Genomic DNA, 22,429 nt, shown 5'->3' with positions numbered 1-22,429 from the left:
ATTAGACTCAAAAGATTCGTCTCGCAGTTTGTGGACTAGCCGTAAAATTCGTTTTTTATTCGTGTCCAAAAACCCCCTTCTAACATCCGATCAAATATTTGACGTGACACTAACACACCTGCACTTTCCAGCCACCCCCCACCAACGGAAATCCTAGATCTAGCCATTCACCCCGGGGACCCACGCAGCCACCTACTCACCTCGACGAAACTGTCAATGACTTGTGGGCCCATATCTAGGTGGGTCCCAGATGTCACGGGGCTAAGTAGAGCCGCGTCGGGAAAACGTACGGGTAGGGGAAAGCCGAGCACGAGCTCGTCGTCGACGACTTCGTCGTCTCGTCACTTGCGGCGAGTCGCGGAATTCCAAATTTCCCTATCAACTTCTCGCCGTTGTTGTTACACCTCTCGATGCAAAAACCCTAGTGCGGGACGGAAGCACCGCCATGGCGGAGCCGGCCCTGCTGGACCCCTCCCCGTTCGACCTCCGCCACTACCCGGCCCACCTCTTCGACCCCGACCTCCCGCTCGCCGCCGGCGGGGACGAGGACCTCCCGCTGGGCGCCTTCGACGGGCTCGACTTCGACCTGCCCGGTGATTTCTCCGTGGAGGACTTCCTCCTCCGGTCTCCGGAACGCGACGACTCCGGCGAGGGCTCTGCTGCTGGATCCGGCCCCACCGCCTCCCCGTCGTCTTCCCCGACCACCTCGGCGTCCAATTCGGCCGTTGCGAACGGCAGCTGCGAGGTCAAGCACGAGGAGTCGGATGAGGGGAGGAGCGGCGCTGACCCCAAGTGGAGCCTGAAGCGGAAGCAGTCGAGCCCCGGCCTGAGCTCGGACGTGGCTAAGTGCCGCCGATCCGGGGATGGTGATGTTTCTCCGTCGGCGTCGGCGTCGCGGACTGCTGTGGATTCTGACGAGGGGGGAACGGTCTGCGAGGAAGAGGACAAGCGACGAGCGGCGCGGCTGATGCGGAACCGTGAGAGTGCGCAGCTTTCTCGGCAGAGGAAGAAGAGGTACGTGGAGGAGCTGGAGGACAAGGTGAAATCGATGAACTCGGTGATTAATGACCTCAATTCTAGGATATCCTTTGTCATGGCCGAGAACGCCACGCTGCGGCAGCAGCTCAGTGGCGGAAGTGCGAATTTGCCACCACCTGGGGTTTATCCACCGCCAATTCCCGGCATGCATTTCCCATGGGTGCCCCCGGGGTACGCGATGAGACCCCATGGTTCCCATGTACCTCTTGTGCCAATCCCCCGGTTGAAGCCGCAACAGCCGGTGCCTGCTTCCAAAGTAGCAAAGAAACCAGAGAGCAAGAAGAGTGGAGAGAACAAGAATAAGACCAAGACCAAGACCAAGAAGGTGGCTAGTGTTAGCCTTCTTGGTTTGCTGCTTATTATGCTTGTCTTTGGTGCTTTCATTCCAGGGTTCAATCATAACTTTGGAATGGGTGGGCAGAGTGATAATGTAGTGTTTAGGAATTTTGGTCAGTCTCATGCTAGGGTGTTGAGTGTCAGTAGCCAGGATAAAAGTGGTTTAAACAATAGTGAGATGTTTGGTGTTGATGTTGGAAAGATGGCGGGGAATGCTGATGGGCCAGGGAAGAAACATCAGCCTGCACAGAATTCAAGTGAGATCCTGCCTGCTTTGTTGTATGTGCCAAGGAATGGAAAACATGTTAAGATCAATGGCAACCTGATTATTCATTCTGTGCTTGCGAGCGAGAAAGCGGTGGCACATAAGGCCTCAAAAGGTGATAGTGACCAGTCAGCTAAAGATCACAAAGAGACTAGTGTTGCCATAGCTCGCTATCTTTCACTGCCTGGAAGGGATATGAATCGACAGGAGACACCCTCGGCAGATGGGCCATTGCCACAATGGTTTCGTGAAGGAATGGCAGGTAAGCAGATCAATATGTTTGCAATCTTGTATTCTTGTTTTTTTGTGAATTTAATTTATGACAGCACAATTTTGAATTTAATATTTCGATCATAGCTATGGTTTGTTTGTTTAATCCAAATATACTCGTATATATAATACTGAAATGAAACATGCATTTAAGGTTGTGAAGTAATAATCGGGCACTGCAACTGATTTAGAAATGGGAATATTATTTATTGAAGGCCCCTATTGGGTATATTATTTTATTTACAGCACTCTGAAAGATGTATTTTGAGACAACCACCCAGTTTATTGGAACTGGAAATACCACCTAGGTTTCTTGTTGCTCTGAATCATGCCATTATCAGTTTTAGCTCTTTCCTTTCCTTCTCTTCTCTTCTCTTCTCCTCTTGTTTTCTTTTCAACTGAACTACCCATTCGGTTTCTACCCTTTACTAAAATGGTGCTGCAGCAATTCAACTATTTGTTCTTTGCTGCTGCTATTCCTTGTTGGCTTCCACATCATGGGATCTCTTCATCACTGCCATTCTTGTTGCCTGAGCACATGGAAGGAATGAACGGATCCCACGCTGCAAAGGGAAATACCAGCTGGTGATGGAGACTGAGGAGGGTGGCTACTTGGGGGCAACGATGTTGAGCCGGCCATGCGCAGTAGTGAGCACATGATGGGGAGAAAGCCCGGGGGGGGGGGGGGTCAGCTAGCCAGCAATGGATGCAGAGGACAACTTTGGCCAAGTACAAAGGCATGGGGTGAGGACTCGCATGGGTGGAGGGTAGCAGCGTTTGTAGCGGAGAGCTGGAAGCAGATTGTTCTGCACCTGATAGAAGCTCAATGTCTTGGTTGATATGCTGCATTTGTGTCTGATCTATGAACCGTTCCAGTCAAATTGATTGATTATCTATGTGAAATATAGAGCAAAATGGGCAGTTCACTTGGAAGAAAATAGAAGGAAATGGCATAAAATTTTGCCGTCTTTAAATTTAACAACTGCTTAGGCACATAAAAATGAATCAGTGGATTAGCCATTTATAATGTGGAATTGCTTTCAATTGTGATAACCATGTATTCATAGACCACGAAAAATTGTTTGTGTTGTTAATCCTTTATCCCATAAATTTCTCTGCGAACATATCCTTCCAGTGTGGTGGGCTAGATCTTTAGTTTTAGTTTGTGACCAAAAAGTAATGAGTAATTTTCAACTTGGACTGTTTTTCTTTTTGTAGTGATCCCTGATTTCGCTCTTGTGACTTGGTGTGTGTGGTGGTGGGGGTGGGGGGGGGGGGTCGCTTTTTCTGAAATTGTGGTAAACTAGCCAGTGCTAAAGCTGGTTCAAACTAATTTACATCCTATTCTACCATGATCCTTGTCTATTCATTCTCTGATCATTAAAACACTGTCCCTAACTCTATTTGCTATCAACAACTTTCGCAGGACCTATATTAAATTCAGGAATGTGCAGTGAGGTATTTCAGTTTGACATTTCCGCAGCTTCTAGCAATCCTGGTGGCGTTATACCTGCGTCTCCTATTGTGAACTCGTCAAGTGTTAATGCTACGGAGAAAATTCCAGCACATTCTGCTGCCTACCAAGGCAAGCTGAAAAACAGAAGAGTCATGTATAATGAAGCGATTCCACTCACTGGAAAGACGGCGAACAACACTGAGCCTTTTAACAGAACCTCTGAAAGCAGCAGCAAGTTGCCTGATAGCAAACCAGCATCATCCGTTGTTGTTTCGGTGCTAGCAGATCCCAGGGAGGCAGGTAACGGGGATGGCGATCCGAGAGTATCTCCAAAACCTCTATCCAAGATATTTGTTGTTGTTCTTGTTGATGGTGCCAGATATGTCACTTACTCCTGCACGCTTCCATTCAAGAGTGCCAGCCCACATCTTGTGAACTAATCATGGGATTTTAGTGCTTGAGGGCTGCACAGTTCACCATAATCTGACAGATGATGTAGATTTATACCATGATCTGATGATCTTTCCTAACCAAGGCCTAAACTTTCTATGCACTCAGCCTGAGGTAATTCTAGTTTGTCGAAGGTTCGGAGTGATGAGTGCAAGTCTAGTTAATGAATGCGGTTTGCACCGCTGTGATAATCAGGTTCTTATGCTGTACTCCAACTGTAACGGTGATGTAATCAGGTAATACTGTTTGAGCGCTGAGATAAAAGTCCAACTAGTAATATGGAAAGACGAGAACTCAAGTGCAAAGTATACATGCTTTTCTTCTTAACTTATCTTGGACAAATGTTTGTCAGGTTGCTGCGAAATATTTCCTCGAGCTTTGATCTGCGTAAACTATTACATGTCCTAGAATGAATTCGCAAGGAATTTCCCATGTCAGAATGTTTTAGCTTGCTAGGAAGAGCATACATTGAAGGAAAATCTCTGTGTCGACTCATCGTGCTATTCACAAGTTCCATTCCAAACATATATTGTGAAGTTCTCAACCTACAAGCATCTAGGAGTCCCTCGTAATCTCAAATCAAAGGCCTCGTTCGTTTTCTGTGCTATATTTTAGATTTTCGCAAGTATGGTATATTATAATAGATGAGAAAATCTAACAAATACCATTGAACAAACATTTAATTCTAAGAAATGCCATCGACGAATACGAGTTCTAAGAAATGTCATCGTACAAACGAATTTATCTGAGAAATGTTATCGGTGTTAGGGTTTCGTCTAAATTTTCTCTGTTAAGTGCTATAGTATGAACAATGTATTTAACGGGAGAAACGGACGGAACCCCAACGGCGGTATCATTTCTTAGACAAATTTATTTGTTAAATGACATTTGTTAGAACTCGTATTCGTCAATAGTATTTCTTAGACTTAGACGTTTGTCAATGATATTTTTAGATTTTCTCATAATTAGATTCTCTCGGTTCGGATTATTTATTATTAAACAAATAAATCTAAATAAGAGCAGAAAGTCTTATAGGACGCATTCGAGAGGAGTGTTGTGGTTGGAATTAGCGATGCATATAAAACGAGAAATATCATTAGGATATGATTAATTTAATATTAGCTATAACTATAAAAATAGATTAATTTGATTTTTAAAACAACTTTTATATAAATATTTTTAGCAAAATACATACTGTTTAACGGTTGGGGAAGTGCGCACGTGGAAAAAGAGATAGTTATTAGATTAGATGTGATCTCAAGAACACACCCATAACGTAGAACGAAGGAAATATATGATAATATGATTTTACTAGTTTTTTAGTAGTTAATTTAATTCATTCTCTACGTCCTTAATATATCACTAATGTGGCACACAAGTATAATAGTAAATAAGACAAGTAATTTCGAATATGAATATAGTAATATTAATTTTGTGTCAAAAAATTATATCCTAGAAAAACAATATTTGGTTAAAACCATTTTGTTGGTCCTATATTTTAAAATGGAGTGAGCAATAGAAATTAAATAATCTAAAAATTGAAAAGAGCACCACCAATGGGTGAAAATACTAGCCGTTACTCATAAAAAAATTGAAAAAAAAACATGAAACGACGTACTAATATTGTCATCGTCATCTCCTAACTCTCTCGTATAGAATGACCCCGCGGAAACCTGTCACGCACTGGCTAAAAGCCTAAAAACCCACGTTATCCTCAGGCGCAACCGAGTTCTCCGTTCTTCTCTCCACCTCAACCCGCGCCATGGCGCTCGCCGCCGCTGCCTCAGGTCTCCACATCCCATCCTCCTCCCTCCCGCCCCTTTGCCTCCTGGGCTCAAACCCTAGCCATCTCAGCCTCGGCTTGGCCAATGCCCTCGCGTGGCGCCCCCGACGCGGCGGCGCGCGTGGGGCGGTGCGCTGCGCGAAGCGCACGGGCAACCGACGGTACCCGTCGGAGAAGAAGCGGCTGGATAGGCGGCAAAAGGAGCTGCTCCGCCAGGCCGCACCAGAGGAGGGCTCGGCGGGGCGGGAGGCGGGGTACTGGCGGCTCTCCAAGCTCGCCGTGCCTGCCCGCCACGATCCCGGGAAGGACTTCAATGGCGTCTCTCCGCCGCTCCTCCAGGCCATCGCCAAAGCACTAAAGTTCCCGGTGCGCTAATCTATTGCATTTTGTAGTAGCTCGTGAAAAACGCAGTGAAATTGCCGAGGTTTTAGAATAGATAGACGTTAATGAAACAGAGGATTTGGGCGCGTGAACTCCCATGAGTGTTGATGCGTGCAAACTTATTATCGAATATCCAATTGTTTCTGGAGTAATTTCAAAATTTAAACTACTCCCTTCGGTCATAAATATCTTATGTTTAGGGCATGATTTGGTTAAACATGTTGGATAGTAGAGGAGGGAGAGAATACTGCGAATATTGGATCTGTTGTATTGAGCCTCGGGGGGCCGGTATATATAGGAGTACATAGGGAAGAGATAAGGAAGGATTACAGATATAGAAGGAGTCCACATAAATCAATCCTATCCTAATACGACTTTAACTACCATATCTCTAACATCCCCCGCAGCCCAAGCGTGAGCAGCGCGGACACTTGGACTGGAGAAGAAACCAACAAGAGTGCTCAATACGGATGATAGCCCTTTGTGCCATTGTCGACGTAGCCAAAGCGATGGGTGCGAGAGAGTCGTGGTCGATGAAGCCGTGCGTAGAGTGGTCGTGGTCGATGTAGCCGAAGTTGGGAAGCTGATGTCGAGGTAGCCAAGCCGCAAGGTGCGCATGGGGCGCCATAGAGTGGTCGTGGACGCACGGGAGGGCATCATGGACCAAGGTGCGCGAGGATGCGCTGAAGACGATGACGGTGACACAACCGCGGCGGTCGTTGAGGAAGATGACGCCGAAGAGCCGATGTAGTCAAACCGTGAAGGACAAGACGTCACGCTGGGTTTGCTAGACCTGGAGACAACTCGGGAAGAACGTGCGCAACGGTGTTGCTAATACCACGCAGGCTAGGCAGGGGACCACCATGAGTCATTGCCAATGTCGAAGGAGACTAGCAGAGAAGCCCTCCGGGACGGTCGCGGCGCGAGAACGGCATAAGGGGGGGATTGCCGAAGCAGCACGCAGTTGCCGGAGAAGCGCGAAGTGTAGTCGAGAAAGATACGACGATGTTGGCGATGAGGCATGGTGGACGAAGACGAAGAGAAAGTAGCGGGACCAACGGCCTGGAGCAGCAACGTCGGTAGCCATGTAGGATGGGCTAACTATCGGCCTAGGACGGCGGCGATAGTAGCCGGAGATGCGGCGGCGATGCTGGAAGAAGATCCTGAGTGGCTGACGATGACCAGTGCGGAGGACGAGGATGTCGATGCACGAACAGCGATGAAGACGACAAAAGCAGCGAAGCTGAGGTCCGAGAGGACAACACAACTGTAGCTCCATGTCGATGCAGCGGTGAGAAGTCCACGGGTAATGTCGCCATGCTGAGGACGCCTCTCAGCACTGCAACAACCAGTGGATGTGTGGACCACAGGCAGCGGCGCTACGGCCCGAGGGGGAGACACAGCGGCAACCCGAAGCTTGGCGTAGACGCGTAGTCGAAGACAATCGGCGGCGAGTTGTCGTCGTAGCCGAGCGCTTGAACGGGTGATCAGTCCGTCGATGCGTGGAGCAGGACGATGTAGTTGAAGCCAATGTCGGAGATACGCAAATGTCGACAAGGCGGTGGGCGAAGCAAACCAAAAAAAGGTGCAGCAAGCAGCAGAACAGTAGCAGCAGCAATCTTCTATTGCTTGCACTAGTCAACAGAAGCCTTTGACATGTCCTTCCACAACGTTGGCTTGGTGGAGGAGGAGGCAGCGGCCTGCTTGACGTCGACTCGACGAGGAGCATGGCAGCAACGTGGCCTGGCCATGACGATCGGTAGATCCATACGGCGAGATCACTGCTGCTGGTGTTGATGCAAAAAGCCCGGATGACGGTGACGGAAAAAAAAAAAACGGGTGGCCGCCCCCGAGAGATTAGATCTCTCCCGGGGGCGACGGCTGTAGAAGCGTGAGCGGCAACTCTAGATCGCCCGCTCTGATACCATGTTGGATAGTAGAGGAGGGAGAGAATACTGCGAATATTGGATCTGTTGTATTGAGCCTCGGGGGGCCGGTATATATAGGAGTATATGGGGAAGAGATAAGGAAGGATTACAGATATAGAAGAAGTCCACATAAATCAATCCTATCCTAATACGACTCTAACAACCATATCTCTAACAAAACCTTTGAAACTTTGACGATCAATAATTTCTCAAATGTTTAGTTTATAAAACAAAAAAGGGTATGTGTAGATTTGCCTCAATAAAGTACTACCGTAATATCATAAACTTATTAGATTTTGTAAAGTTATTGTAATACAAAACCGGTGGTCAAAATTTTAAAAGTCTAACCAAATCTTGTTCTAAATGTCAAATATTTATGACTGGAGGAGTATAATATTTTAGTGATATCTGATATGCCTTGAATCTTGTGACAGACGCCTTTGCATCTTTTGTCGATATGCGCTCATATTTTATGCTGCTGATGTTGTTTTAGACTTGTTCTAAAGTTGTTGGGCTTCTAAAATATATTCTGTTCTGCTGCAGGTTTCTTCTTTGCTCCCTGAAGAGGCCTTCACTGTTATTCGCAAGTCGTTTGATGCACGAAAGGTTCTTTATGGAATGATGCTGTCTCTATCTTATTTAGTATTTGTTGTCCTGCAAAGAGATGGGATTGTTACTTGGTGGTTAGTTATAACACACATGCTTGATGTGAAACTGCTAAATAGTGTACACAAATTGGATTAACAGAAACCTAATGTAGTAACTCCCATATCAGATCTCCTGTTAACATGCCATCTTTCTGTTGATGTCTCTGTACTCACACACCAGGTAACCTTTATTTGCATCCCAAGTTTGAAATAGTTCTAGGTGGTCCTGTAATGGCAGTTTATGATGTGGCAGAATCATTTGAGGGTTTAAGGACGAAAACAAGAACAGTGACAATTTTTATGGTACCTGGTATTTTGTTCAGAATAGTGGTCTTCTTTACTAAATCCATTTATCTTGATGTCTTGCTTGGCTGTTCTTCGTTCGGTCATTCATGAGAGTCTTATATCAGATCTTGAAGACTAGGATGAAGTCACATAGTCCTATCTTTTCGCTTCTGCTTATGCTTATAAGACAAAAATTGAATTTTCAACCTAAAATTTTGGGGTTTTTTCATTGTAGTTTATTTTCTAGCCTTGGCTTTTAGATTGCTAAGAACACATATATAAAATTTCTATTCACAAATTATTCTTCATTTGCAAATATGTCGTTTGACCTTTTCCCTGAATAAGCCAAATGATCACCCCCTGTGTTCTGCATCTACTTGTGGGCATGTGGCTTTATGCTCAATGCTATAAGAATTTATGCACATTCTGATGATTTTGGTTTACACCTTTCATCTATGTTTCTAACTTTGCATTAAAGTTGTTGTTTTTTGTTGCGTAGACTTTTTTTTTCTGAATTAAACACATCTTCAATTATGTCAACTACCTTATTGCAGTGACTTTTTTTAACGTTGTTGTACAATTGTAGTTATTATGTCATACACAATTACTCTAATAATTTTCTTCTACAAAGCTCTGTGTGATATCAATTGGCAATTTGCTTCATATTTGTTGCATTTGTAATCATGTGTCAGTGTTGGTTCTACTGTGTTGATAATTGTTTATATCATTGCTACACTGATTAGTTTGCCACTTTTATAATTTCTCTGTGACTAAAGAAACCAAGTTTTACATGACAGATTTTGAAAGAACCTCAATTTGTATATACTGTTGATGTGGATGTTAAGAAACTTCTGGATATGGAGCCAAGAACGTGGGATTTTATTGCTAGATTGGAGCCGAAACTTGGAATAATAGAATACATGCCTGATGAGAAAGTAGCATCTGATCTGGTCAATATGCTCAATGTTCATAAGCAAGGTTCTGATAGTGAACTGGGAATCAACGATTCTGTTAGTAATGGCTCTATCTGTACTCAGAAACCAAGGGTGGCAGTTGTAGGAAGTGGGCCATCTGGTTTGTTTGCCTCCCTTGTTCTGGGTGAACTTGGCGCAGAAGTTACCTTATTAGAGCGTGGTCAACCTGTTGAACAAAGGGGGCGTGATATTGGTGCATTAGCAGTTAGACGAATTCTCCGTTCAGAAAGCAACTTTTGCTTTGGAGAGGTATACTACTGGTCCCTATTTTGCTTACAGGACATCCCTAAATACATGATAGAATTGTCCAAAGAATTATTCAAATAGGTACTTTGTCGACAATGTGATCGAGGCATTTAACAGCTAGCGATATATATCTTTTGATAAACATATAATTAACTACCACGTCCATTTGGGTACTATTGTGGTAACAGCTAGTGATTTCAGACCAAGGCATTTGGTGCATTTATCCTAATTACCCGACATGCAAAATACGTACAGTGACATTGTTTAGACTTTATGTGCATCTGAAATAATGTAAGGATGATTTAAATCTAGTTAATGATCATGCTATTTTGGAAACTCCTCTGCCATAATCTTCATATATCATTACCATTTTGTCTCTCTATTTTCATATTACCTGCTCCTTATAAATTAGCAGATCAAAATTGAACTTGTACACTGTGCAGTATGCTCAACTTGTGATCTCCCTTCTCAAGTACTTGGTTTCTGCTTTTCCAATTGAACTACCCACTAGTGAAGGATTTCTCAAAACACTTGTCCCTTGTTCAATGTTCATACAAAGATTGAGCACATCAACCCTTGATCTTCTGCTCTTAATCATAACAGGGTGGTGCAGGTACATGGAGTGATGGGAAGCTTGTGACCAGGATAGGAAGAAATACTGATGGTGTTCAGGCTGTGAGAATCTTCCTTCTTTACTTTATTCACTGTTTATTGTATTAATACAGTTAGATTTTCCATTTTCTTATCACTGTTTTTGGACTGTTATTATTTCCCTGCTCCCTATCAACTAATGTTTAGCATGTCAATATGTTGAGAGCCATAGGTATTACCTTTTTTTTAATGAAGCAATTTATTTTTTTCTTGAACACTCAAGAGATCTACGCATCATTATATTAAGAAGAAGAAAAGAGTGGCAAAAGAAAATCAAAACCAGAAATAAGACACTCAAACAGAAGGAGTTAGGATTACGTGTGCCAAAGAAACAAAAACAGACATAAACACGAGCAACCAAACACATAATAAACCAAGGCTGGACGCTAAAACTCCAGCTGTCAAGAAAGCAAGAAGGACAGTCACGAGTATCAACCAAACACGAGCCTTCCTTCTTGGCAAAAACAAGAACACTTAGCTAGGAGCCACCCCACCAAAAAATGCAATCGTTTTGATGCTTCCACAGGGGCCAACCGCCCGAAATGACTAAAGCAATTTTAATTTCATACTCATAAGAACCTCATGGAATATTTTTTGGGTACTTCTTGATGCACTGATCATGGATTAAAAATTACAAACCTCAAGATCCTGTGTGCAGTGAGATTGCAACTGTGAGCCGACCATGGAGGCTGGTTTCAGCCAAATGTTTAGAACAAACGCCAACTGGCAACTAGAAATAGAAGAGCCTGCATTTGCATAAATTGTTATCCTAGTCTTAGTAGTTCAAAGTTCACTGTTGTTTTCTTGTGTTTGTGTGTGTGTGGGAGTTTAAACTATTGGCTTTATGGTTCTGGATCTCAGGTTATGAAAACATTTGTTCACTTTGGAGCTCCTCCAAATATACTAGTTGATGGGAAACCTCACTTGGGTACAGATAAACTTGTCCCTATGCTCCGGAACTTCAGGCATCACTTAAAAGAGTTGGGTGTGAGTGGAACATATGTTTTTAAGCTTCATTGTATTTTTATTCTGGAAGGCCCCATGGATTTTGATGTGTTTTCTTTTCCTTTTACAGGTTACAATAAGATTTAATACTAGAGTAGATGATCTTGTAGTGGAAGGTGGGCAAGTAAAAGGAGTTGTCATATCTGATTCAAGACAGCAGCTAGGTTCTCCCGACCAGACATTATCATTTGATGCAGTTGTATTGGCAGTTGGTCACTCAGCTCGTGACACATATAGTATGCTTCTGAGGCATAGTGTACATATGAACCCAAAGAGTTTTGCTGTAAGTCTTCTTATGCTACTTTGAGCAGTTCCTACTTTGGTTGGCTTAAGCTGACCATGTGATGGTTACATGGGAAACAAGTCATACAGAGGAATTTAAGGGCATATTTCTGTTGTGTACTAGAGGTAAAACACACATCACACTCTGAACCAAACAAAACCAGAGATATTAATCAGAGTTCGTTCACTTATTTTATCAAATCCATAAAGCATATGATTCAGAGGAAACTAGTACATGTAGTAAAAACTAGCACAGGGAAATAATTTGAAATGATATTGCAATAATTACAATTTTTCTAATATATTGTTTAGTTGGTTACATTCTTAAAAATTATCGATACCCTGTTTCACAGTGCTAACATATAAGTTTGAAAAGTTGCAGGGGACGATTAAATAACATGGTTAACATAAAATACCCGAGTTAGACTAATGTTTCAAACTGGTTAATGTACATTCATTCATCAATCTGGCACTAAAATACGCCTTTTGTTGTTTGGTCACTGAAATGCAGAGTGGTTGGGGTTTGAATTTGTATGCTTTGTGCTTTTATATGTTGAAACCTTATCTTTTCAATTACTAATTCTTCTACCATGAAGGTAACAATAGTAAAATACTTTCTTTTCAGTCCATGTGGCTCAATTATTTAAACACGATTGTTCTTACAGGTTGGCTTAAGAATTGAACACCCCCAAGAATTGATAAACAACATCCAAGTAAGACATATTTCCTTTTTGTTGACATAAATGTTTTTCTGAAAGATACTTACTACTATTCCATATATCCCATTGTTTTACATTAGTTTATTTTTCTCTTACCCTACAATCTTGAAATTGAACTTAAGTTTAAGACGTTGCTATCTTACTGAGACATACTATTGGCACAATCTATTTCTGAACTGTGAAAAACGTGAAACTGCCTGTTATGACTGAAATGGTACATCAAGAAGCTAAGAAATGACTTATTTTGGTGTTCAAGTATTTATTCATTTCTTTCTCAAATTGGATACTGAAGTAGCTAGGGAAGTACAGAAGTATATATTAGATGATTCAGTTATAAAATGCATGGCGCTTAGCCTTGCTTGCAGGGCCAGGACTTGCGTCCACAAGTGTTTCTATGACATAGATACCAGTAAAATTACTGTTTACCATGTGGTAACAATGATATGTTGTCATACGTGTAAAAACTTCTGTAGGGACCTGTACAGTTACTTATACCAGGCTCCTTTGATATATAATCTTATTGAGAGTTTAGTTCATAAACCATGTAAGCGCTTGATTATTTACCAGTTTGATAATCTGCAACAATTATGCGTACAAGGTTTTAGTGTCATACTGTGTTTTCATATGGCGTCTTATATGGTATGTGCTATTTGCATGAACTGCAGTACTCTGAATTGGCTACTGAAGTACATAAAGGGCGTGGGCGGATACCTGTAGCAGATTATAAGATAGTGAAGTCTGTTGGTGAAGGAGATGCAGAGCTACCGGAGCAAAATCGCAGTTGCTACTCATTTTGCATGTGTCCTGGTGGACAGGTCATTTGCTCTTTTTTTGTTTCACTCCCTCCTTTTCTAATATATTACTTATTGCAATCGTATTTCTTCTAAATTCTAATACTAACATGCTTGCAGGTTGTTCTAACTAGTACAAACCCATCAGAATTGTGCATCAATGGTATGTCATTCTCAAGGCGCGCATCCAAGTGGGCAAACTCAGCTTTTGTGGCCACTGTGTCATCTCATGACTTTAAGCCATTTGAATACCATGGTTCTCTAGCAGGTGTTGAATTCCAGGTAGTTGTTCCAAATCTCATATAATAACAACAGAAATTCTTCAATTATTGACTGTAGTGACTCTCTGCAAAATGTTCAATAACGTTTACAAGATAAACAATTTGGGTTTAATTTTGATTGACCAATGGTTTGGTTCCTTTACCTACATTTTGGAATGTTAGTTGCAGTAATAGATACGGTGCTTTGCTTTATGTCAAGCAACCAAAGCAGCACAGTTGCTACCTGACCTTAGGGTAAATAAGCTAATTGTTCTTCCTTGGCCTCATGCTATTTCCCATTCTAGACCCTGGACTGTGCAGGGAGGGACTAGGGGAGCATCACTGCTGGTGCGCAATGTCGAGCATTCTATTGTGACACATAACCCCTCTGTAGATGCAAGCAGAAATGAAGGTAGACACAGCTACATAAATGTGCAGGACTGGGATTTGGAATGGTCTTTCTGACCATGCTAACCCAGTAGTTTAGCAATAAGGTGGTATGGAAGAGGTTAATATGAATATGAATTATCAAGACTGAAAAAATAAAATAACCAAAAGTACATAATTTCTCCAAACATGGCAGATTGGTTATGCAACATGGTAGAGGGGTCTTATTGCTTAGAGTCATTACTATGATTACTGTGCACATGTGCTCGACTGCTCGCAGTCTATTTTACTCATGAATATGGGATGCCATGTGCTGCCTTTTGCCCAAACCTCTTCTGTTAATGGGTAAAGACAAAACTCATTTTTTTCTCGAACGCGCAAAAGACTTGCACGTCTCATAAAAAATCCATTTATTTTTCCAGTCTTTAGTAGAATTATGTCTCGTGTGCTTGCTTCCTTGCTTTAGTGTTCAATTCCCCAAAATTGCAAGCTTAAGAGGTATTTGTTCATGGAAACAGAGAGAATTTGAAAGAAGAGCAGCTATCATGGGGGGAGGGAATTTTGTAGTCCCTGCACAGTGTGTCACAGATTTTCTCAGTAACAGATTGTCAGGTACTAAGATTTATTTTGGTGGTAACGATATGGAGTACATACTTTTTGATTTTTTTTAAAATTTGTTGTCTGTTCCAGTTACAAGTCTCCCGCCATCAAGCTACAGGCTGGGGGTTCGGCCATCCAAACTCCATGAGCTATTCCCTTCGCACATAACTGAAGCTCTCCAGCAATCAATAATAATGATTGACGAAGAGGTTTGACATAAACTATTTTTTCTTCTGTGTTTTTTAACACCATCTTTCTGACACATTGCAACACAATATGTTCAGATGCCAGGATTTGTTTCTAGTGAGGCCTTACTTCATGGTGTGGAGGTATGCTATGCAAATTCTTATGCAATAAGCTGGAAACTTTTATGAACCTATTGTGGTTCATTCAACAAATCCCGAAACCAGTTGTGTTAGATAAAAAATAGTCTGATGACTCCAATCCCATAAATGCCATGAGCATTGGATGGTAGCATTACTTAATCTCACAGCACTTGCCCATACGTCTATAAATTCATCACTTATTGTTTATGGGCAATCCCTTGTGAATTAGCCTACATCTGAATCATGCTTCTTAAAGACCTCTTGCTTAATTTTATTTGGGCAAAGCTAAGCTTCAGGTCTAGCTAGCCAGGAAAATCCACACTTTATGATATTGGGACATAATTTTTTTTAGTTTCCCACTTTCCCTAAAGAGGTACACTGCTGATTTGTTGCTCTCCCTGGATTCTCTTATTGCTCGACTTTAAAATAATCTTCATCATTTTTTAACACAGCAACTATACATGGATTCATCCCTAGATTCCCTACTTTTACTGGACCTATACTTATTTCCATTGTAAAGACATCTCTCACTAAGTCATCCACCTTCCACACCTTCTCGTCACTTCAGTTATCCTTCCAATTTAGGTCTATCCCTGAGCTTTATTTAACATTGATGTCCTTATTAGTTACCATTCCTTCTGCATATTCGCTATGGCTATCCCTACGTTTTTATTTTATGTTATTACCTTGCTCTTAGAATTAATAACCCCTTAAATGAAAAATAGTTCCAGTATGAAGTAAAATACATTCAGTTTCTTTCCCTGTTCACTGTTTTATGTAAACCATAGTCATGTAGGCTTCTCGTTTTTCTTTCTTAAGTTGTGCAGTACCTTCTGCATAAGAAATTAAACAGATCAAGTGTCTTCTACTGCCTTGTTGCCCCTCACACCCTGGTGACCTGATGAAATGTTCAATGCATAAGATAATTTCTCAAAAAGCAATCCAATCTTTCACTCAACATTTGCTTGGACCTATATATTGTGTCACCTTCCGTTTAACTAGCATGCTATCTTTTTAACTAACATTTGCTTTTATTTATTGCAATTTTCTACCTGTTTCCAGACAAGAACAAGCTCCCCAGTGCAAATTTCACGAAATACCAGTACATATGAGAGCACATCACTGCGAGGGTTGTACCCTATTGGGGAAGGTGCTGGATATGCAGGGGGTATATTGAGTGCTTCTGTGGATGGTATGTATTGTGGTTTTGCTTTAGCCAAACAGCTTTCTCTATTCCATGGTGATATAGAGTCAACTCTTGGCAAAGCACAGAAACAAAAGGGCTTCGTAAAATATTGAGTATGAATCCCTAATTAATTGATCATAGCGGGTATCATATATCGAAAAAAAAAAACTCACCATGGTAGCAAATTACATAGGAAATCTCCTTATGGAGAGCAGGTGTACTAACTGAAGGCATAGAAAACATTGAGCCTAATTGGTGTATGTGCTATGTAGAGGACATCAAAGGTATAGGATAATAGGAGTCTATGCCATGTTGCAATGTAACAAACTAGTTAAATCTCGGGCTAGGAATAGCAATATACTAGTAATCAACTTACAGGATGACATTTTAATCTTGTAGATTATTAGATAATAGTGCTGTCCACATTTTTTCTGTGAATGTCTCGAGTGCCTCTGTACGAATAAATATTTTCTAGACCTTCTACATTTCTCAGCCAGTTCGTGTACTGCTATTGCACTTTACAGATATCTCCCCCCAGCTTTGATTTCAGTCTTCGTTATATTTTCGTGAGGTAGATATGTATGGTTAGAAAACAATATACGCCCTTTTAGAACTCTGTTGTACTAATACAAACTTATGTATATACAGATGAGAAATGATTGCTAACATATTTATGTAGTCAGCAGCCGGTTCATACTAAAAAAAAATAACCTGGGAATCTGGGATCATCCGGATCTCTAATATAATGCTGACTGTAGTGTTCTATCTGAGGTAGGCACCAACCTGATCTTGACTCTATCCTGGACCGTTCCCATCCGAGGTAGGCTTCGATCCTTCTGATTGTTTAATATTTGTCAGCTTTCGTGTTATTACATCGATTGGTTACTTCCGAATTTTACTGCGTTTTGATTTGACCATGAATTCTGCCTTCAATTATATAAAAACTGCTGTTGAAAGCCCCTAATATTTTAATGGAAGAAACAAGTTTAATGATTACTATTGGGTAAGCAAAGTATCTTCAACATAAAATGATGCAGGCGGGTAATTGTTTTTATGTATACATTTTTACCAGTACATAGAAATAACTACTGTCTACTACCCACTTGCATCCTGTGATGGCCGGTCTTGAGAGCCGAGACAGGTGATGTAATGATGTGTGGGTTAGAGGCAGAGTGGTAGTGGCCACTGGCCAGTGTAGGAGCCGGTGCACCAATGGTGCGGACAGGGCATAATGGTTGCTTTTTTTACGGGGGGCACCGGTTCGATAGATATTTGGTCTGAAACAATGCGAAACTTTTAAATTTTTTGGTCAAATTCGAATAAATACTACCAAATTTAAAAGGGAAAAAATTCTAAAAATTTCGGACATAAAGGTTTCCTATTTGTGGTGGGATCGAGGGACCAAAATTTAAGGGGGAGAAAGAAATGGAGCAGGACATCCAAGGGTAAGGCGTGGCCATGGGAGGAGAGGGGAGAACTCGGCGCTGCGTTAGTCGAAGAGCTTTTTTTACTGTCCTTAAAAAAATTGAGGTATCATATTTTTTAGTGTAAAAAATGTCGTATCTTGAGGTATATTTTACCTTGAGAAACTAAAAATTTATACTAAAATTCTTAATACTTAAAATACTTTTTAAGGATGGTAAATAGGTCCTTAGTCGAAAAGACTAGCAGGTGAATGTCGTGCACTCGTTAATCCATGTAAACACTTCTCATGTGTAATTTTTTATACTACCTCCGTCCCATAATAATTTCATTTTTTGTTTTTCCATGCCTAACGTTTGACCGTTTGTCTTATTTAAAAAATTTATATAAAAACTTAAAAAAATTAGTCACGTATAAAGTACTATTCATGTTTTATCATCTAGTAAGAATAAAAATATTAATCGTAAAAAAATTTTAAATAAGATGAAGAGTCAAAGCATTGTATCAAAAAAATAGAAAACCGATCTTTTTTCGGGACGGAGATAGTAAATAAATTTTTTATATTCATACTTTATATATTCAATTTTTATGCATAATATTTATATACACAACTTTATAAAATAATATTTTTAAAGTAGATGTTTTTTCTACTAGATACTCTATATGTTAAATTTATTTCTATGTATAATTTTTCTCTATATAAGCTTTATATTATGTAAAAAACGAAGCTTTATATACACAAACAAACATAAAGTAGAAAAAGTTTGTATAAATAAACTTTGTAAACATGCAGATATGTTCGTACGGTTAACGGATGCGTGAACGTTCACGTGTTATATTGATCCTACGTTAGTCGCCTCCAACCCTCCAACGACAAAATCACCCCCTGAAATCTCGAAAAACATCTCTAAGCTAGCGTGACATCTGATAGCAGCAGAGGCTGAAGCTCTACATCTTCTACACGGCTTCCTTTCTCATCATCCATCTCATTCTCACCTACGCTCGCTTGATCAACTGTTTCATCTCTGCCCCCTGCGCTCTCTTGATCCACTACTTCCACCTTCTTGTAGGTGTACAGCTTCGCGCAGATGACGAAGTAGACGACGTTGATCAGCTGCAGCGTCACCACGAGCCAGTAGTAGCTGTCCAGCCTCCCTCTGTTGAGGTTGTCCTGGAGCCACTCCCCTTCCCCCTTGGTCCCCTCGTGCACCGCCGTCACGAGCAGCGTGCCCGTGTAGCTCCCCGCCGACATCGTCAGCCAGTACAGCGCCGCCGCCGTGCTCCGCATGCCGTCGGGCGCCTGGTCGTACAGGAACTCCATGCGGCCGACGTCCATGAACGCGTCGGCGGCGCCGTGGATGGCGTACTGCGGCGCCATCCAGAACACGCTCATCGGCACGGTCGCGCCGGGGCTGTCGAGGAGCCCGTGCCTCGCCGCGGCGCGCCGCCTCGCCCGCTCGACGACCGCGGCCACGGCGTTGCTGGCGGTGCTGATGACCAGGCCGACGCCCGTGCGCTGGAGGTGCGTGATCCCCGCGGGGTGCCCCGTGAGGCGGCGCAGCCTGGGCACCAGCACCCGGTCGTAGAGCGCCAGGGTGGAGAGCATGGCGACGTTGGAGAAGATCAGCATGGACGCTGGCGGTATCTCCAGGCTCGCCGTGACGCGCCGGTCCATGGTGCGGGCCTGCTGGATGGCGAAGCTGTGGTTGTGGGATGCCGAGGTGACGAGCAGGATGCCCGCGGCCCAGATGGGCAGCATGCGGATGATCGACTTGAGCTCCTCCACGCGGTGCCCCGTCGACAGCCGCCACGGCCGCGGGACGCCGCCCCTCTCCATGTCGCCGTCCGTGACAACCGCAGCCCGGTCAAAAAATCTTTAAAACATCAAACCACACGCCATGCGTAGATAATTTAAGCACGCCTTCGCGTCGTATTTCATTAATTCATATAGTTAATTAAGTTGGGGACTTGATGTGAAACGGGGACCTTACTTGAGCTGGTCGGTGTGGAGCAGACGGCCTGTGGTGGAGACGCCGGCGTCGAGCTTCTTGTCGTCGTAAAGGAGGCTGGGATTCGCCGGCACGGCCAGCTTTCTCTTCCGGAAAGCCGCGACGGCGACCTGGGCCAGCCGTGTCAGTGGGCTGCCCCCCGGAGCCATCTTGACGTAGAGCGGGTAGCCCGCCACGAACGCGGTGACCGCGGCGAGCATGGCGATGGTCGGGACGCCGAGTCCCCACCCCCACCCCACGTTCTCCTGGATGTACACCACCGCCGTGATAGCCACCAGCTTGGCCAGCTCAACGCCGAAGAAGTAGAGGTTGAAGAAGCTCCACCTCGGCGAGTCGGCCTCGCCGTCGCCGCGCCGCCGCTGCTTTCCCAGCTCGAACTGGTCGGCGCCGAACGCCATGACGCAGGGCCGCGTGCCGCCGGTGCCAACCGACGTGCAGAGCAGCGACAGGTAGAGGACGAGCAGCTGCCAGGGGGTGGCGCGCTGGCAAGCCTGTCCGGCCTCGCCGCGGCACGGCGGCGGCCGCAGCGATGGCAGGAGCGCCGACACCGTGAGCCCGACCATGCCGAGCTGGTAGGCGACCGACCCGGCGGCGATGGTCCAGAACCGGCCGGCGAAGGAGTCAGCGATGAGGCCGCCGACGATCGGCGTGAGGTTGGACGCGCCGTTGAAGTTGGTGAGCGTGTTGGACGCCTCCACCAGCGGCAGGTGCAGCTCCGCCGTCAGGTACGTGATCAGGTTGGCGTTGAACCCGATCGTCGCGAACCGGTCGCAGAAATCGTTCGCTGCAGCTCAGAAATCTGAAATCTCACCTCGGGGGGGTCCAGGCATTGATCCACAAGAACAAAATGGGGGTAGCAAGAGGAACACCTCACCTAGAATGAACGGCATAGTCTTGATGCCGCCCAGCTGCATCTGCTCGCCGGCGTCGACGTCGTTGCTCTCGTCTTCCGACATTGCTGCAAGCCGTGAAGCCGAAGATCCTCAGATCCCTCGACGATGAAAACGGTGAAAAAAAGATCTTTTAAAGGGAAGATCATGTTTTTGACATTTCTTGGTTAATGCCTCCCCCTGGTTTCCGTTGATTCTGGACACATTTTTCCAAGATTAGTCATTGTTTTGTTTTGTTTATTGTTAGTTTCAGCCTTTCAGGAATGGCAGACGATACATCGATCCACAGCTCCTGAGGCAGATAAATTTCAAGAAATCAGTATCATAATCTGACCTCTTAGCTGTCCGTGCCCATGTGGGCTACTACTTACAGTAATTTTTAATTGCTTCCATCAACGGAAAGCACAACGTGAGACTTGAGAAATGATAAACTGCTGATGCATGCAACCAGAGCAACTGAAGCGTATCCCTCCCATCCTCCTTCCTGATGCACTGAATGATCAGGCGACAAACAACAAGAAGTTCATATAATCTCGCCGTACGTACTCCAATTTGATTAATTGATCAAATTTTCAGCGACCTAACCAAAATGCCCTAGAATCATTTGATCCCGTAACCCACTCAACGTTATCTTCGAGCATTACAGAGCACCGGCGTTGTGGGAAGCGCACTTGTTAGAGCAGGTATAGCAGGCTATAAGTATATTTTAAATAGATAAGAGAGGAGAGAAGAGAGGTGGACTACTAATTTGTAGCCAGCTGCATATGGGTTCCAAGACAAAATATATGTATGACATATGGGGTCATATATTGATGTTTTGTAGTTAACTATGGTATGAGTTGACTATTAAATTGATGATGAAGTGGAGCCAGTGGTTGGCTATAGTATTGAACTTGCTCTTAGGGGTTGTTTAGATGAGGCTAAACTTTTTAGCCCCATGTCACATCGGATGTTTGGACACTAATTTGAAGTATTAAATATAGACTAATAAAAAACTAATTTCATAAATAAGAGCTAATCCGCAAGACGAATTTTTTGAGCCTAATTAATCCATAATTAGCAAATGTTTACTGTAGCATCACATAGACTAATTATGGATTAATTAGGCTCATTAGATTCGTCTCGCAAATTAGTCCAAGATTATGCATGAGTTTTATTTATAGACTACGTTTGCTATTTATAATAAATGTCCAAATATCCGATACGACTACCTAGAAACGAACACCCCCTTAGTTGCTCCTGCTGGTCGTAGACTCGTTACAGTAGTGTCGTAGTGAACTAATGATGGTCCTACTGTACTAGTCTAGACTGTCTAGTGTGGTGGCTAAAATATGTCAAATCTGGTATTGGTCTCGTCACTTAATTTGGGTAGTCAACTCTCTGTACCATCGCGGGTGTTGCATTGTACATCCTGCTGATACTATGAACCAAACTAAAATGTGTTATATATACTCTGTTGGACTTAAAAAATTAACTTATGAGAATGAATATGAACAACTAAAAAAAGGCACTTCACGAGTCACCCCGTCGCCCAACCCTAGGGGCTAGGGCGACAGGGTGACCAAACCCACACGCCGCTGCCATCCCCCGTCCTCTCCCACTCTCCTCGCTATCGCCCGAGTGGCCGTCGGCAGCCGCAATGACAGCGGCGACAGGGCTCTCGCCGTCTCCCAAGTGCCCGGGACAGAGGAACCGGAGCCGTCGAGGTGGAGGAGCCCAAAGGGGCGTGCTACCACGCTCAACGGCGCAATGGAGGAGACCGGTGGCGTGCATAGCGACATCGGCGTGCTGAGCGGCGGTGGCTGGAGACGGGTGAGGATGCGGCCTTGCTTGGCCGATGGC

The 22,429-nt window shown here is 43.6% G+C and overlaps 3 protein-coding genes across 3 annotated transcripts; 2 read left to right on the top strand and 1 right to left on the bottom strand.

Moving 5' to 3' along the window:
* Positions 1 to 309: 309 nt before the first annotated feature.
* Positions 310 to 4,146, top strand: LOC102715860 (bZIP transcription factor 39). The gene is made up of 2 exons (XM_040524025.1): positions 310 to 1,901; positions 3,336 to 4,146. The coding sequence occupies exons 1-2, from the start codon at positions 446 to 448 to the stop codon at positions 3,803 to 3,805; spliced, it is 1,926 nt and encodes a 641-aa protein (XP_040379959.1). The 5' UTR covers positions 310 to 445; the 3' UTR covers positions 3,806 to 4,146.
* Positions 4,147 to 5,539: 1,393 nt separating this feature from the next.
* On the top strand, positions 5,540 to 16,864 carry LOC102715586 (uncharacterized protein Cbei_0202). The gene is made up of 13 exons (XM_015837375.2): positions 5,540 to 5,964; positions 8,451 to 8,513; positions 9,637 to 10,062; positions 10,663 to 10,734; positions 11,572 to 11,697; positions 11,786 to 11,998; positions 12,663 to 12,710; positions 13,382 to 13,531; positions 13,628 to 13,789; positions 14,673 to 14,766; positions 14,845 to 14,963; positions 15,039 to 15,083; positions 16,143 to 16,864. Exons 1-13 carry the CDS (start codon positions 5,578 to 5,580, stop codon positions 16,377 to 16,379), a joined length of 2,142 nt encoding a protein of 713 aa, XP_015692861.2. The 5' UTR covers positions 5,540 to 5,577; the 3' UTR covers positions 16,380 to 16,864.
* Positions 16,865 to 18,484: 1,620 nt separating this feature from the next.
* On the bottom strand, positions 18,485 to 20,653 carry LOC102715309 (protein NRT1/ PTR FAMILY 3.1-like). The gene is made up of 3 exons (XM_040524616.1): positions 20,572 to 20,653; positions 19,680 to 20,481; positions 18,485 to 19,562 (listed from the first exon to the last, which is right to left on the bottom strand). Exons 1-3 carry the CDS (start codon positions 20,651 to 20,653, stop codon positions 18,596 to 18,598), a joined length of 1,851 nt encoding a protein of 616 aa, XP_040380550.1. The 3' UTR covers positions 18,485 to 18,595.
* Between the last annotated feature and the right edge of the window lie 1,776 nt (positions 20,654 to 22,429).

This window comes from Oryza brachyantha, chromosome 5, assembly GCF_000231095.2.
Source record: "Oryza brachyantha chromosome 5, ObraRS2, whole genome shotgun sequence".
Lineage (NCBI taxonomy): Eukaryota > Viridiplantae > Streptophyta > Magnoliopsida > Poales > Poaceae > Oryza > Oryza brachyantha.
This window is presented reverse-complemented; position numbering and strand designations above follow the sequence as displayed.